This window comes from Camelus ferus, chromosome 13, assembly GCF_009834535.1.
Source record: "Camelus ferus isolate YT-003-E chromosome 13, BCGSAC_Cfer_1.0, whole genome shotgun sequence".
NCBI lineage: Eukaryota > Metazoa > Chordata > Mammalia > Artiodactyla > Camelidae > Camelus > Camelus ferus.
In genome coordinates this window covers 37655483-37668427 of record NC_045708.1, presented here as the reverse complement: position 1 = coordinate 37668427, position 12945 = coordinate 37655483, and the positions used below count along the sequence as shown (strand labels likewise).

At 34.6% G+C, this 12945-nt stretch overlaps 1 protein-coding gene across 11 annotated transcripts in view; it reads left to right on the top strand.

Moving 5' to 3' along the window:
* The window catches only part of TUT4 (terminal uridylyl transferase 4), a 133929-nt gene that overhangs the window by 111113 nt on the left and 9871 nt on the right, over positions 1-12945 (top strand). For 4 of the 11 annotated variants that reach the window (XM_032494271.1, XM_032494260.1, XM_032494266.1 and 1 more), the window contains 5 exons: positions 142-362; positions 1146-1246; positions 4266-4713; positions 9360-9518; positions 11004-11647. In XM_032494271.1, the coding sequence (XP_032350162.1) occupies positions 142-362; positions 1146-1246; positions 4266-4713; positions 9360-9518; positions 11004-11092 (1018 nt within the window). In that variant the 3' untranslated portion in view covers positions 11093-11647. Of the gene's footprint in view, positions 1-141; positions 363-1145; positions 1247-4265; positions 4714-9359; positions 9519-10914; positions 11650-12945 lie in introns of those variants that run through there. The other 7 variants (XM_032494264.1, XM_032494267.1, XM_032494262.1 and 4 more) reach the window with 6 other exon arrangements.

Genomic DNA, 12945 nt, shown 5'->3' with positions numbered 1-12945 from the left:
TGTGAGTACCTTGCCTTCAAAAAGATGCATGAAACAATGGGCATGCTAGTTAGTCCCTTTATTGTGAGACTCTTGTATAGCTTAGTTTGTTCTGTGGCTCACTCAGTTTATAAGTCCGTAGCTCCACATCATTGGTATCAGCAGTTTACTGTTTAGACTAAAGAAGAAAGACAGTGAAGAAGAGAAGGAAGGGAATGAAGAAGAGAAAGATTCCCGAGACCTTGACACCCGAGACCTCCACGACACTCGAGACTTTAGAGACCCCAGAGACCTCAGATGTTTTATATGCGGAGATGCAGGACATGTGCGAAGGGAGTGCCCAGAGGTCAAGTTGGCCCGTCAAAGGAATAGCAGTGTGGCAGGTAAATAGAAAAGGCGAAAAATACAGTTTCTGGTGGAAATAAAGTCACTTATGTTGATGTCATTCTAAGACATTGATTCCTCTCTATTCTAAACCTAGCTGTGTGATTTTGGACCTTAGAATTTATTAAAAAGAGAAAATTTAGACAGGCTTTTATTTTGCATAGTACTTGGATATGCTCAGTATCACAGTCTTAGTAGTCTGATGTATTTAGTCAATTCGAAGTATTTTTTGGACTTGAGTCACATTCTTTATTTCTCTTGCTATCAAAAGTTAACAATAGTTAACTTTTTTCCTTCAGAAGTTAATGAGAGATTTTTTTTTTTCTGGAAACATATAGGAGAAATTATATCTCTTCTCACTACTTCTATGAGAGAAGATCTGTTCCTGTTTTATTTCATAAGGAATTTTACAAATTAGGAACCTAAATGAGAGTTTATTGAAAGAAAACAATAGGATATTTTATAAGTGATGATTTCCATTATTCAGATTCATGATGCAGATGTTATTTTCCTAAATAAATATATTGTCTTCTTTAGAAAAGTAGTGTGACACTTGCTCTTGTTTCCAGGACCAGTGTATTTTTTTTTCTAATGAACTGAGTATTGAGAAATGGCTTAAAAAAATAAGTTGTTATAAGTCCTTGACTAATATAATCATAGTTTAAAAGTCCAAGTTTATAAAATCTCAGATTTGAGATTGTACAGAGGAAGGGAGTTTATTGTCATTTCTCTCCTATTTATTTTCTTTATCCATTAAATTTCTTTTTGATGTCTTCTATTAGCAGCCCAGCTGGTCCGCAACCTTGTAAATGCCCAGCAGGTGGCTGGTTCAGCCCAGCAACAGAGTGATCAGTCCATAAGGACTAGACAGTCCTCAGAATGTGTAAGTACTCTGCCTGCAAATGGATAGTCTTGGCAGGAAGATAGCACTAATTTTGGTGGGTGATAAGGTTGGTCTTTCATGTTGGCAAATATGATCTTCCAGATTATACAGTACTTTGTAGAGGTGTCTTTGCTGGGCACATCAGCTAAAACGAACATTGCTTCTAGAGTAATATAAATCCGGGTTTATATTTATGGGCAAGCTCCTTAACTTCATTGAACCTCTTCCTTATTTGTAAAATAAGATAACTACCAGATAAGGTTGTTGGTTGGATTAAAATAAGGTAATAACTTTGAGGTTGCAGGCTTTGTTAATGGAAGAATGTGAGTACTGTTAATAAAAATAGACCCCAAAATTGAGATGTATTAAGGGTTTAGTACTGTTAGGACAGTAGGTGTATGGCACTTCACTTGCTTGAAACTTTTGTGTGTCTTCTCACAGATGGATACCTAGTCAAATACGCCCTCTAAAAGACAGCGTATTGAATTAGAATTCAGATTGATAAGTTTCATATTAACTTTGCTGAGTTACTCTAACCTTTATCTAAATCTGTATTTACCTTGCACTTCTTAAATTAATTAAATATTAATTGAATGCTTACTCTAAATCTGACACTGTGCTTTAGTGTTTCACACTTACTATTAACTGCAGTTCTTTGAAAGGCCATGTGGAGTAGTAGGTATTAGTTTAATTAAATTTTACAAATTGGGAAGCTGAAAATAAGAGAAATTAAAAGATTCAAACCCAGGTCTATGTAGCTTCAAAGCTGTTAACTATTAAATGTGCTAAATCTGTTATGATCAGTGTTTTAGAAAAAATTCTTAGAGCATTTAAAGAGCAGTAGTAGGGATTGTCTTAGGAAAACATATAGGAGCCCACTAACTCCCCCTCAAACTTTGAATACCTACTGTGGACTTTGATATTTTCAAATGTTACATAACAACAATAATACTAGCTAACATTTGTTGCGTGCTATATATGCATTATTTCTTATTCTTTCTTGTAAAACATTTTTAAAATATTGAAAAATATAGAAAATAATAAACAACCATGTACTGCCACAAGTCTTTAACAATTCTTAGTGTTTGATTATTTTTGGTTTGTGAAAAAATTACCCATACTTGACAACCCCTATGCATTCCTCTTGGATGCTTTTTCCATCTTAAAATTTTCCTTCCGTCACTTCCTTGCTGCTTAAATGTATCTGCTATCCTGAATTTGGTGTTTATATTTTTGACATATATTGTTGCAATTAATCTTCATGAAAACCTATGGTGTAGATTCTATTATTAATACCTCACAGGTGAAGAAACTGATTTAAGTTTCTTGCGTGAGGTCAACAGACACTTGGAACCAGAACCTGAACTCTTAGGTTCTGTCTCCAAAACCTATGCTTTAGCCACTTTCCTGTGCTGCCCCTAACTTTCATTTTCTGCTTCTAGCACTCACTTTTTTCTCATCTGAGATTTGAGTTAGAGTCCAACTAAAGGGCATTGCTATTTGGAGGTCTCACAAAGCACTTCAGCTTCAGACTCTAGAATGTAGCTTACATTTCCCTGCAACTTGACTCTTCCTCCTGTGTTCTCCATTTCATTGAATGATCCCACTAATCTAGTTCCTGAACTCCTCCCCCACATACAATCAATCAAAGTTCTGTTGTTTCTGTCTATAAAAATAGCTCACACCCATTTGCTTCTCTCTGTCTCCCTATATTGTATTTCCCTTGCCTAGGCAATCATCATTTCAGATTCCAGTTACTTTAAAAGACTGTGTTTTCATACCTGTAGACCTTCACTCATGTTGTTTCCTCTGACTGAATCTTCTCTTCTCCTTATCCCTACTCTCTTATCAAACTGGTTTCTATTTACCCTTGAGTTTAGTTTAAAGATCACTTCCTTCAGGAAGCTTTCCTTGATTTACACTTTCCTTCATCTTATCTTCTCCCAAAGTGGGTTTAGGTATTCCTGCTCTGGGATTTCATTATACACTATACAGTCTTTATCATAGTAATCACTGTATTTTATTGTGATGGCTTATGTAATCTTTATCTGTTCTTCCTCCTTTCTAGACTTTAAGCTCGTGAAGACATGCATGTTAGTATTTTCTTTCTCTTTCCTAGGATACTTTTTTATTCAGAGATCTCTAAACATTTTTTTAAATTGAAGTATTGTCAGTTTACAATGTTGTGTCAATTTCTGATGTACAGCATTGTTTCAGGTACACATACATACATCTATTCCTTTTCATATTCTTTTTCATTATAGGTTACTACAAGATATTGAATATAGTGCCCTGTGCTATATAGCATAAACTTGTTGTTTATCTATTTTATATATAATAGTATCTGCAAATCTCAAACTCCCAATGTCTCTTCCCACCTCCTTTTCCCCCTTGGTAACCATAAGTTTTTCTTCTATGTCTGTGAGTTTGTTTTCTCATTTGTAAATGAATTCATTTGTGTCTTTTTAAAGATTCCACATATAAGTGGTATCATACGGTATTTAAAACAGTTTTTTTAAGAGTGGTACTACGGATTGAACGTAGGACCTCACACATGCTAAGCATGCACTCTACCACTGAGCTATTACCACTACCGCCACCAACTCCATATTGTATTTTAAATACCTAGAACGATGCTTAGTACATAATTGGCATTCAGTAAATGCTTGTTGAGGAACTGAATGCAAGTGACTGTAAGATGTTTAGATGTAAATTTCTAGTTATAGTTGGAATTTTGGGTTCTACGTGATGGGAATGATGTCTGGGCTCTCTCTTCTTTGGACAGTAAAAAGGTTTATGAGGTAAAACCTATGTGAAAGAGGGTTTGAGAAACTTGGAGAAAGTTCTACATTCATATAAAATGAGGTTCTATTTGTTATGCATATCATAGAGTTCTATTTATAATTTTCTAATGAAATAACTTTGTAGTTTTATATTTGGATAATTTCTGCTTTTATAAAATTAAGAGGTTTGTAAATTAACTTTAAAATGTATCTTTTTTTTTTTTTTTCCTCTGCAGTCTGATTCACCATCTTATTCTCCCCAGCCCCAGCCATTTCCACAGAACTCTTCCCAGTCCACTGCCATTACCCAGCCTCCATCCCAGCCAGGATCTCAACCCAAGCTTGGCCCACCTCAGCAGGGAGCCCAGCCCCCACATCAAGTCCAGATGCCTATGTATAACTTTCCCCAGTCACCACCAGCTCAGTATTCTCCCATGCACAATATGGGATTGTTGCCAATGCACCCTCTCCAGATCCCTGCCCCTTCCTGGCCTATTCATGGCCCAGTAATCCATGCTGCACCAGGCAGTGCCCCCAGCAATATTGGCCTAAATGATCCCAGCATCATCTTTGCACAGCCTGCTGCCAGACCTGTGGCGATCCCTAGCTCCTCTCATGATGGACACTGGCCTCGTACTGTCGCTCCAAATTCCCTGGTGAACAATGGTACAGTGGGGAATTCAGGTAACCTTTCCTTTTCTTCTTTTGTGTGTGTCTGTTTGTAGAAAGGTTGGATGATTGGTATTTGTTGAACCTGGGGAAATTAATGTGAGGAAAAGGATGGTAAGCAGTATTTGTGGAAGGGCAGTATAGGATTAGATAAAGGTAAAGAGTATGGGCTGTGGATTCAGATTATCTGAATTTGAATACTGGCTCTGCCATTTATTATGTGGCATTGGGCAGTTGCTTAATCTCTTTGTGCATTGGTTTCATTTGTAAAGTAGGTGTATTGATAGCTTCTAATTCACAGGGTTGTTGTGAATATTAGATGAAGTCATAAACATAAAGGTTAGTTATTATCTTACTATTTTAAAATTTCACTACAATCCTGCTTGGTATAGGTATTATTAGCACTCATTTTACAGTTGAGGAAATTGAATAGTTAAATAACTATCATGCTATCATGATTAATCATAGCAGGTCCAAGATTTAAACCAGTTTCTTTCTTCAAACCTGTAACTTTGCTCTGGACCCTTATTATCTTTTAGTAAGGAGCAATTTTTTAAAAAGAAGATTAGTAGCACTTTGTATCATTAAAAAAAGAATAGTTTTTTTTTTTTACTGATATCTAAGTAACACATATTCCTCATAGAGTGTTTGAAAAAGGAAAAGAAAATCATATATAATCTCAATTCCTAGACGTAACTGCTAAGAAATATTTTGATTTATTACCATCTAATCATTTTTTATCTTTGCATATTTAAAAATAATTTTTAAATGCCATTAATCTAGTTTTATATTTAAGTTTTAGTGATATTTTTATTTAAAAAACTGAATACAGAAAATTTTGAAATGTACACAAAAAGAGAGAGTAAAGAATAATGAACCCTCCCATTACCCAGCTTTAACAGTTGTCAGTATTTGCTGTTGTTTTCTCTGACCCCTTTACCCCATTTAAAAAAATTGGCTTGAATATTTAATTAAATCTCAGACATTGGATCAAATTTGCTTATAAACTTGAGTTTGTTTTTTTTTTAAATCACAAGACCATTACCATACCCAGTGTCATATATTACCCAGTCTGTTCATTTTCCCCTATTTCTCTAAAATTATTGTTATTGTTGATTTGTTTGAATCAAGATTCAAACAAAGCCCATACACCATATGTGGTTATTACATCTCATGTCTTCTTTAATTTATGACAGTTCCCACTCACTATTTTTCCCCCATATTAACTATTTATTGAAGAGACTATAGAATTTTCCACATTCTGGTTTTGACTGATTGTATCTTTGTAGCATTGTTTAACATGTACCACTGTTCCCATATTTTCTATAAACTGGTATTCAGATCCAGGTGCTGGATTAAGTTTGGAGTTTTTTGTTGGCAAGAATCTTAATTCCTGGTTGGTCCTTGGACATATCCTATTCCTTCACTTCAGGAGAAACTTACTGTCTAGTCGTTCTTTTTTTAGTGAGTTAAGATTGATCATTGAGTTAGGTAGTGTCAGCCTGTTCTATCCACTATAAAGTGCCTCATTAATTTTTACATAACAATCTTAGCTGCCATTGATCATTATTGATAATGGCTGATATCCATTATTTCACTAAGGTTTGTTAAGTGATGATTTTCTGTTTACTATTTGTGATTCTTCTGTAATTTACTATGATTATTTTCCTTATTAACTACTTGGTTATCCTGAAATATCATTTGTATAGGACATGTAGACTAAAAGCTTGTTTCTTTCCCTTTATTACTTTTCAAAAGAATTTTAGTGATAATTTTAAACAAATATATGCTATTCCTTAGAGCACTATGATGGAGGAGGAATCTCTGACTTCTGTTGTAATAATACAGATAATACAATTTGTTGAGCAGAAATGCCAGAATGTGGGAACTCATTAGAATTTCCAGGATCAAAGGATATATGTCATACATGGCCATTCTAATGTGGACTCTCCTTCTCTCATTAAATATTTGCTGTGAACATGCCATGGTATGGACTGTGATAGTCACTGAGTAGACAGATCCAATGTCTTACCCTTTGATATATTGGCTCAGTTTTTACACTTTTAAGTCCTCCCTCTCCCCACCATTAGTTGATCTGTTTCAGCCTTAATAAACTAATTAACATCCTATTAACACACTGTACTATATTTTACCCCTGATTATTTACCTAAGTTGTTCCCTCTACCTGGAATGCCCTTTCCATTAACCCTTCTGTTCACTCTAACCTCCTTCTGCTTTACTCCAAAACTTGGCTAACTTACTCATCCTCCATTTTTAAACTTAGATCACTTTCTTCAAGAAGCTTTTAATTCTTGTTGATCCTATCCTCCATTTGTATTAGGTATCCTTTCTCTCCTCCATGTTTCCTTAGTATCCATATCATAACACTAGTCTTACCGTGTTGAAATTTCCTGTTTACTTGCCTGCATAACCCATTAGACTGAACTTGTGGAGGCTATGAATTGTTCCTTTTTAAAATTTAATTATTTTTTTATTAAAATATAGTCAGTTTACAATGTTGTGTCAATTTCTGGTGTACAGCATAATGTTTCAGTCATGCATATACATACATGTATTTGTTTTCATATTCTTTTTTATTATGTTACTATAATACATTGAATATAGTTCCCTGTGCTACACAGAAGGAACTTGTCTATCTATTTTATATATATATATATATATATATATATATATATATATATATATATATATATATATATATATATTAGTATCTGCAAATCTCAAACTCTCAATTTAGCCCTTCCTACTTCCCACCCACCCCAGGTAACCATAAGTTTGTTTTCTGTGAGTCTGTTTCTGTTTTGTAAATAAGTTCATTTGTGCCCTTTTTTTTCAATTCCACATATGAGTGATATCATACGGTATTTTTCTTTATTTTTCTGGCTTACTTCACTTAGAATGATGATCTCCATGTCCATCCATGTTGCTGCAAATGACATTATTTTATTCTTTTTTATGACTGAGTAGTATTCTGTTGTATAAATATACCACATCTTTATCCAGTCATCTGTCGATGGACATGAATTGTTTCTTGTCTGTCATTGGCTTCCTACTGTCCAGTGTAGTGCCTGATGTAAGGTAGATACATTATTTGTATAACATATTATTATTATATAATAAACTATTATATTACTAAGCAAATATTTATTATTTGTTGGATGGGTGTGCAACTCTTAGTTAATATTACAACTAAAATTAGCATTATATTAAAAATGGAAAGACTAGATGGGAATGTATTAAAATGATAATAGTAGTTGTATGAGAGTAGGAGTTTGAGTTTTTTCCCCATTTTTCACATTGTCTTTAATGAGGTTATATTACTCATATTATGAAAATATTTGGTTGTGAAAAATGGCCAGGAGAGATTGGAATACATTCTCAAGAGTATCCTTTTATGTTAAAACATTATTTCTCAATTAGTCATGACCTCAATAATGTATACCCAGTCTTACTTTTTGTAAACTCCGATCTCTTCAACTTTAGCTCTTAGTTGTAACTTGGCTTTATGAACTTACCGTGAACCAGCTGCTTCATTTACCTCTTACCTCCTGAGAAGACTGAACTTCTAGGAGTGAAGTTAGTATGGGTTTTAGTTTTCTTGGTCCCTACTCCCCCCTATCCTAAATCTCCTAATTTGAGTTCCTGCTAGAAACTTTAGTGAATAAGGGCAGTGTCTCTCAGATTATTTCCTGCCACATTGTGATCCTGAATGAGAAAAGCCACCAAAAATGATTTGGAAGATCCGGGGATTACTGCATTTTGAAAGACATGTAAAAATAGATCCTAAAGGGAAGTAGATTGGTGGGAGTGGTTTGCCATAGAAAGAAGAGGACTCGTATTTTTTGAGTTCCTACTTACAAGCCAGAACTTGTGCAGGCCACTTTATTTTTATTATCTACTTTAATCCTCACAACAACCTGGGGTTCATAATTGAACCTTAGTAATTTTTTGGAACTGATATTTGAATTTATACATACTTGGTTCCAAAGCCCAAGTTTTCAAGCATTTCACCACAATGCCTCAACTTCTAATAGGATCTCAGGCCAAGATAGAATTGATTCTAAGATAGCTGACATTGTCTTTAGGATAAAATGTAAGCTACTTAAGGAGGTGTTAAGATTCTTTTATTTAAATATAGATCATACCTACCTGTCCAGCCTTTTCTCTTACCACTTCCTCTCTTTACCCTTGTCTGTATTGCTGATTATTTTGCAGCTTCCCAAACTTGCTGTACTTTCCTGCTTCATGGCTTTTGAATACATTATTCCTTCTGTCTGAAATGCCCTCCTTGCCCTATTTTGCCTGACTAACTAGTTCCTTGTCCTTTAAAACTCGTTAGTCAGTCATCTTAGGAAAACCTTCTCTATCCTTGAACTGTGCTAGCCCCCTCTTTTAGGCACCTTCCAAACTGTTAGGACAATTACCACATATTATTGTTTATGTTTTCTTAAATGTTTATGAATAATTTGAGTAACAATTACAGTGTTTCATTCCTTAAAAAAATTTTTTTGTTATCCTCTGCTTTTAGCAGATTTCTTGGCCAGTGGTAGAAACTTAATAAATTTTTGTGGAATGAAAGAATGTTTGAATGAACAAACTGATGTTTTAAAATATGTCTTTCCTTTATCGTTGAAATGCAGAGCCAGGATTTCCAGGACTGAATCCTCCAATTCCTTGGGAACATGCACCACGACCCCATTTCCCTCTTGTCCCAGCTTCGTGGCCTTATGGTTTGCATCAAAACTTCATGCATCAGGGAAGTGCCAGATTTCAGCCTAACAAACCTTTCTATACTCAAGGTACCATTGCTTACATATTTGTTAACAAGCTGGGTGGGTTTTGTTCTGTGACAAGGAGCCTTTATGATGGCTAGGATCTGGAAATGAAAAGTTGTGAATTCAGTAAACATTTTTTGAGAGAACATACTGTGTGTCAGACTGTACTAGGTGCTTATTGCTCAAGTAAGTATTAAGTAAAACCCCTATATTTAATGCGTATTTCATTAGGAGAGTCAGACATATAAAACAGACAAGAATAGGAGCTTAGAGGAATCAGTTAACTTTGCTGTAGCAGAGAGTGCAGGATATGGACACCAGGGATCAAATCACAGATTTTAACATTTGAACTAGATCTTGAAAGACATTTAGGATTTTTTTCCTAGAGATTATATTGGAGGTTAGAGAAGAGGAGTGTTCTTAGCTGAGGCAATAAATAATATATACAAAGTTACTGAGTTTTGCCTGGCATAATGAGAAAAGGATAGGAAAAAAGAAAATAATAGGACTAGAGGATGAGGTAAATGGGAAAATGTGTAGGTGATGAGGCTAGAGAAGTTAGGCTGAGGCCGTATTATGAAGGAATTTGGACTCAGTTTACAAAGTAAGTGGTGGAGATCTAATAGAAATTTTTGAGTTGAGTAGTGACATAGTCAAATTTGTTTAGTAAAACTGAGACTTGAATGATATTAGAATTCATTAAATTCTGTTGCTGCTAACGTATGAATAATGGCTTTAATCTAATTAGTGAATATTATAAACTAAGGAGAATTCCAAGGAACTTGTAGAATTTTATCTAGCCTATCTGTCTCATAGGTATCTCAATCCAAATAAGGAATCTCTGAGTCTGGCCTTCAGCTCTTGGCTAACATAGGAGTTAAAAAAACCTAGAGTCAGTTAATACAGTTAAACTAGGAGTTCAAGAAATTAAAGAAAGGTATTCTGGAAATATTGACTGAATAAAATAACTTTTAAAGGGAAGCCCCTGGTATGATTATCAGGTTTGATACATTTAAGCTTTCCTAAACTGTCCTTGTACTCCTAGGGCATCGCTGTATTATAGAATGACAGAACTTTGACTGGCTGGTTTCTTCTGAATAAAGAACTAGGGCTGAGGAAAATTACTATTGGTCATACAAGCCATTTTAGGGGAGGGGGAGAGTCTGAAGTCCTTCCCTGGTGGGATTGTTCCCCTTAATTCCTCCCATCCATCTCCCTTTTGTCTCCTCTCTTACTTTTCACATACTTACATGTTCCTTCCCTCCTTGTCCTTCTCCCCCTACTAAATGTTTTGACATGCTTCATCTCCTCTTTACTGTATAAATATAAAAAAACAGAACTAGCTACAAGTTAATTCTAAAGAGTTGTCAGATAACTAGGCACAAGCCTTTCAGTTTCCTGTCTGTATTGTGTCCAACAGACAGATGTGCCACCCGTCGGTGTAGAGAGCGTTGTCCCCACCCACCAAGAGGAAACGTGTCGGAGTAATGCGAGTCCATTTTCTTTCAGCTGGTCTACCGATGCACAGCAACCAGCCAATCCTGCTGTCTCAAGGGTATCCGTACCTCAATGTCAGTTACATTCAGCAGAAAAAGTGACATTTAATGGAAAGCAAAACAAAATCAGGTCCTGATTTAAAATTTTAACACGTTTAGATAGCTTATTTAAATTCTAAGACTGTTTTTAAAGACTGTATTATTTGTATATAAATATGAACTATAGTTTTTACTAGTATCACCAAATTCAGTGATACAAATTTCATCTATTTTATTACCCTATTTTTAAGGGAATTTTATGTTTTGTTTAACCTTGATGAATTGTATAAAGAGAGAATTTAAAAAATTACATTCTTTATTTTCTATTAGCTGTATTCATACTTTGGTTGCTTCAGACTTTATATATATTGTTCTTAAGAATTAGGAAAGACTTTCATGTGTTTTAAATTTGTCACTTCTATTCTTTACAGAACCTTGTAGTGCCAAAATTTTTTTAAAAGGTAAAAAAAAATAATAAAATAAAACTACAACATGAAGATTCAGAATTTTTTTCTTTTACATTCTTGTATATTGAAAATATTCAAACTTGAACAGAAATTTGCTTTTGTCTGTATTTGAAGTAATTCTATTTTAAGTTAATAAACCTTTTTGACAAGAGTCCAATTTGGTTAATTCATCTGGTCATTAAGATAATGGGAATATAATGTAACAATTTAGAGATTTGTTTCACTCTCTGTGAATAGAGTATTCTAAATCATAGACTTAGTTTTAGAAAAAGATCCAAGGGTCTTTTCATGTTATTTTACTGAATCCTAACAACAACTATGAAATTGGTAGAAGCCAATGCTGTCTCCATTTTATCATTGAGAAAATTGAGGTGCAAAACAAAGTGAATTCTAAAGGTAGCACACTTAACATGTTGGAAATAGAATTGAAACAGATCTTTTGAAATAGAATGTAAACACTAATACTGGCAATTAGAGTGAATGGAAGGTAATTCTTACTTACTGAGGAACTAATATGTCCCAGACTATCCATTTGGAGTTCTGTACTACTGCCTGGATGACACACTTGCGAGAATGGTGTTTACCGATAAATGCTTTGTGATCAGTGATTTTAGTTGGATTTCAGACTTGTGTTGTTGGTGGTAGATTTTTTAGCTGTTTTTAGTACTATACATTGTGGTGAGGTTTTTGTGTCTGAACAGCTCAGTAAAGAGATTTGCCAGGGATTTTAGGCTAAATTGATGCTTTAGATTTATTTGGAAATCTGCAGAATAAATAAATACAAATGTCTTTTAAAGACAGTGTATTTTCTTTGTTCTGCTTCTTCAGCTATCCATTACTTTAATCGGGGAGTATTGGGCTTTTATCATATTGTCAAACATGGAAGAAAGATGCTTGAAATCTGTTGCAGGAGGTTGAAGGCTTTCTTGTCATATTTATAGCCTTGGAAAGGTGTTTATTAAATGTTACGATCAGGTGTATCTACTGTTAGTTTTTTTATATTAAGGCCTTGGCATCCCATGGTGATCATTTTGTAATGTATAGAAATTTTGAATCACTATGCTGTGCACCTGGAGCTATATAGTAGGTCAGTTATACTTCAATTAAAAAAAAAAAGCTTCATTCAGCATCCATGGAATCCTACTAAGTGGTGGAGTGTAGGCTCATTTGTTTTGTTGGCCCAACATATGCTTTTCTGTTAAAATATGACTTGGAACTTTCTTTTAAAGTGACCGTTCTAGGTGTTTCATCTCTTTTCAGGCCTTGGTGATGAGAGGTATACAGGGTGTTATTCATCTTACCATTCTACTTTTGTATATATTTGAAATAGTTATTAAAAAGAAATCAATCTGCTACAAGAGACTGCCCTCAGTTCAGCCTTCCTTCCTAAAGGAAGGCAGCATACCACCTGGCAAAAGGTGTTTATGGGGCAATAAACCCCAGTAATCT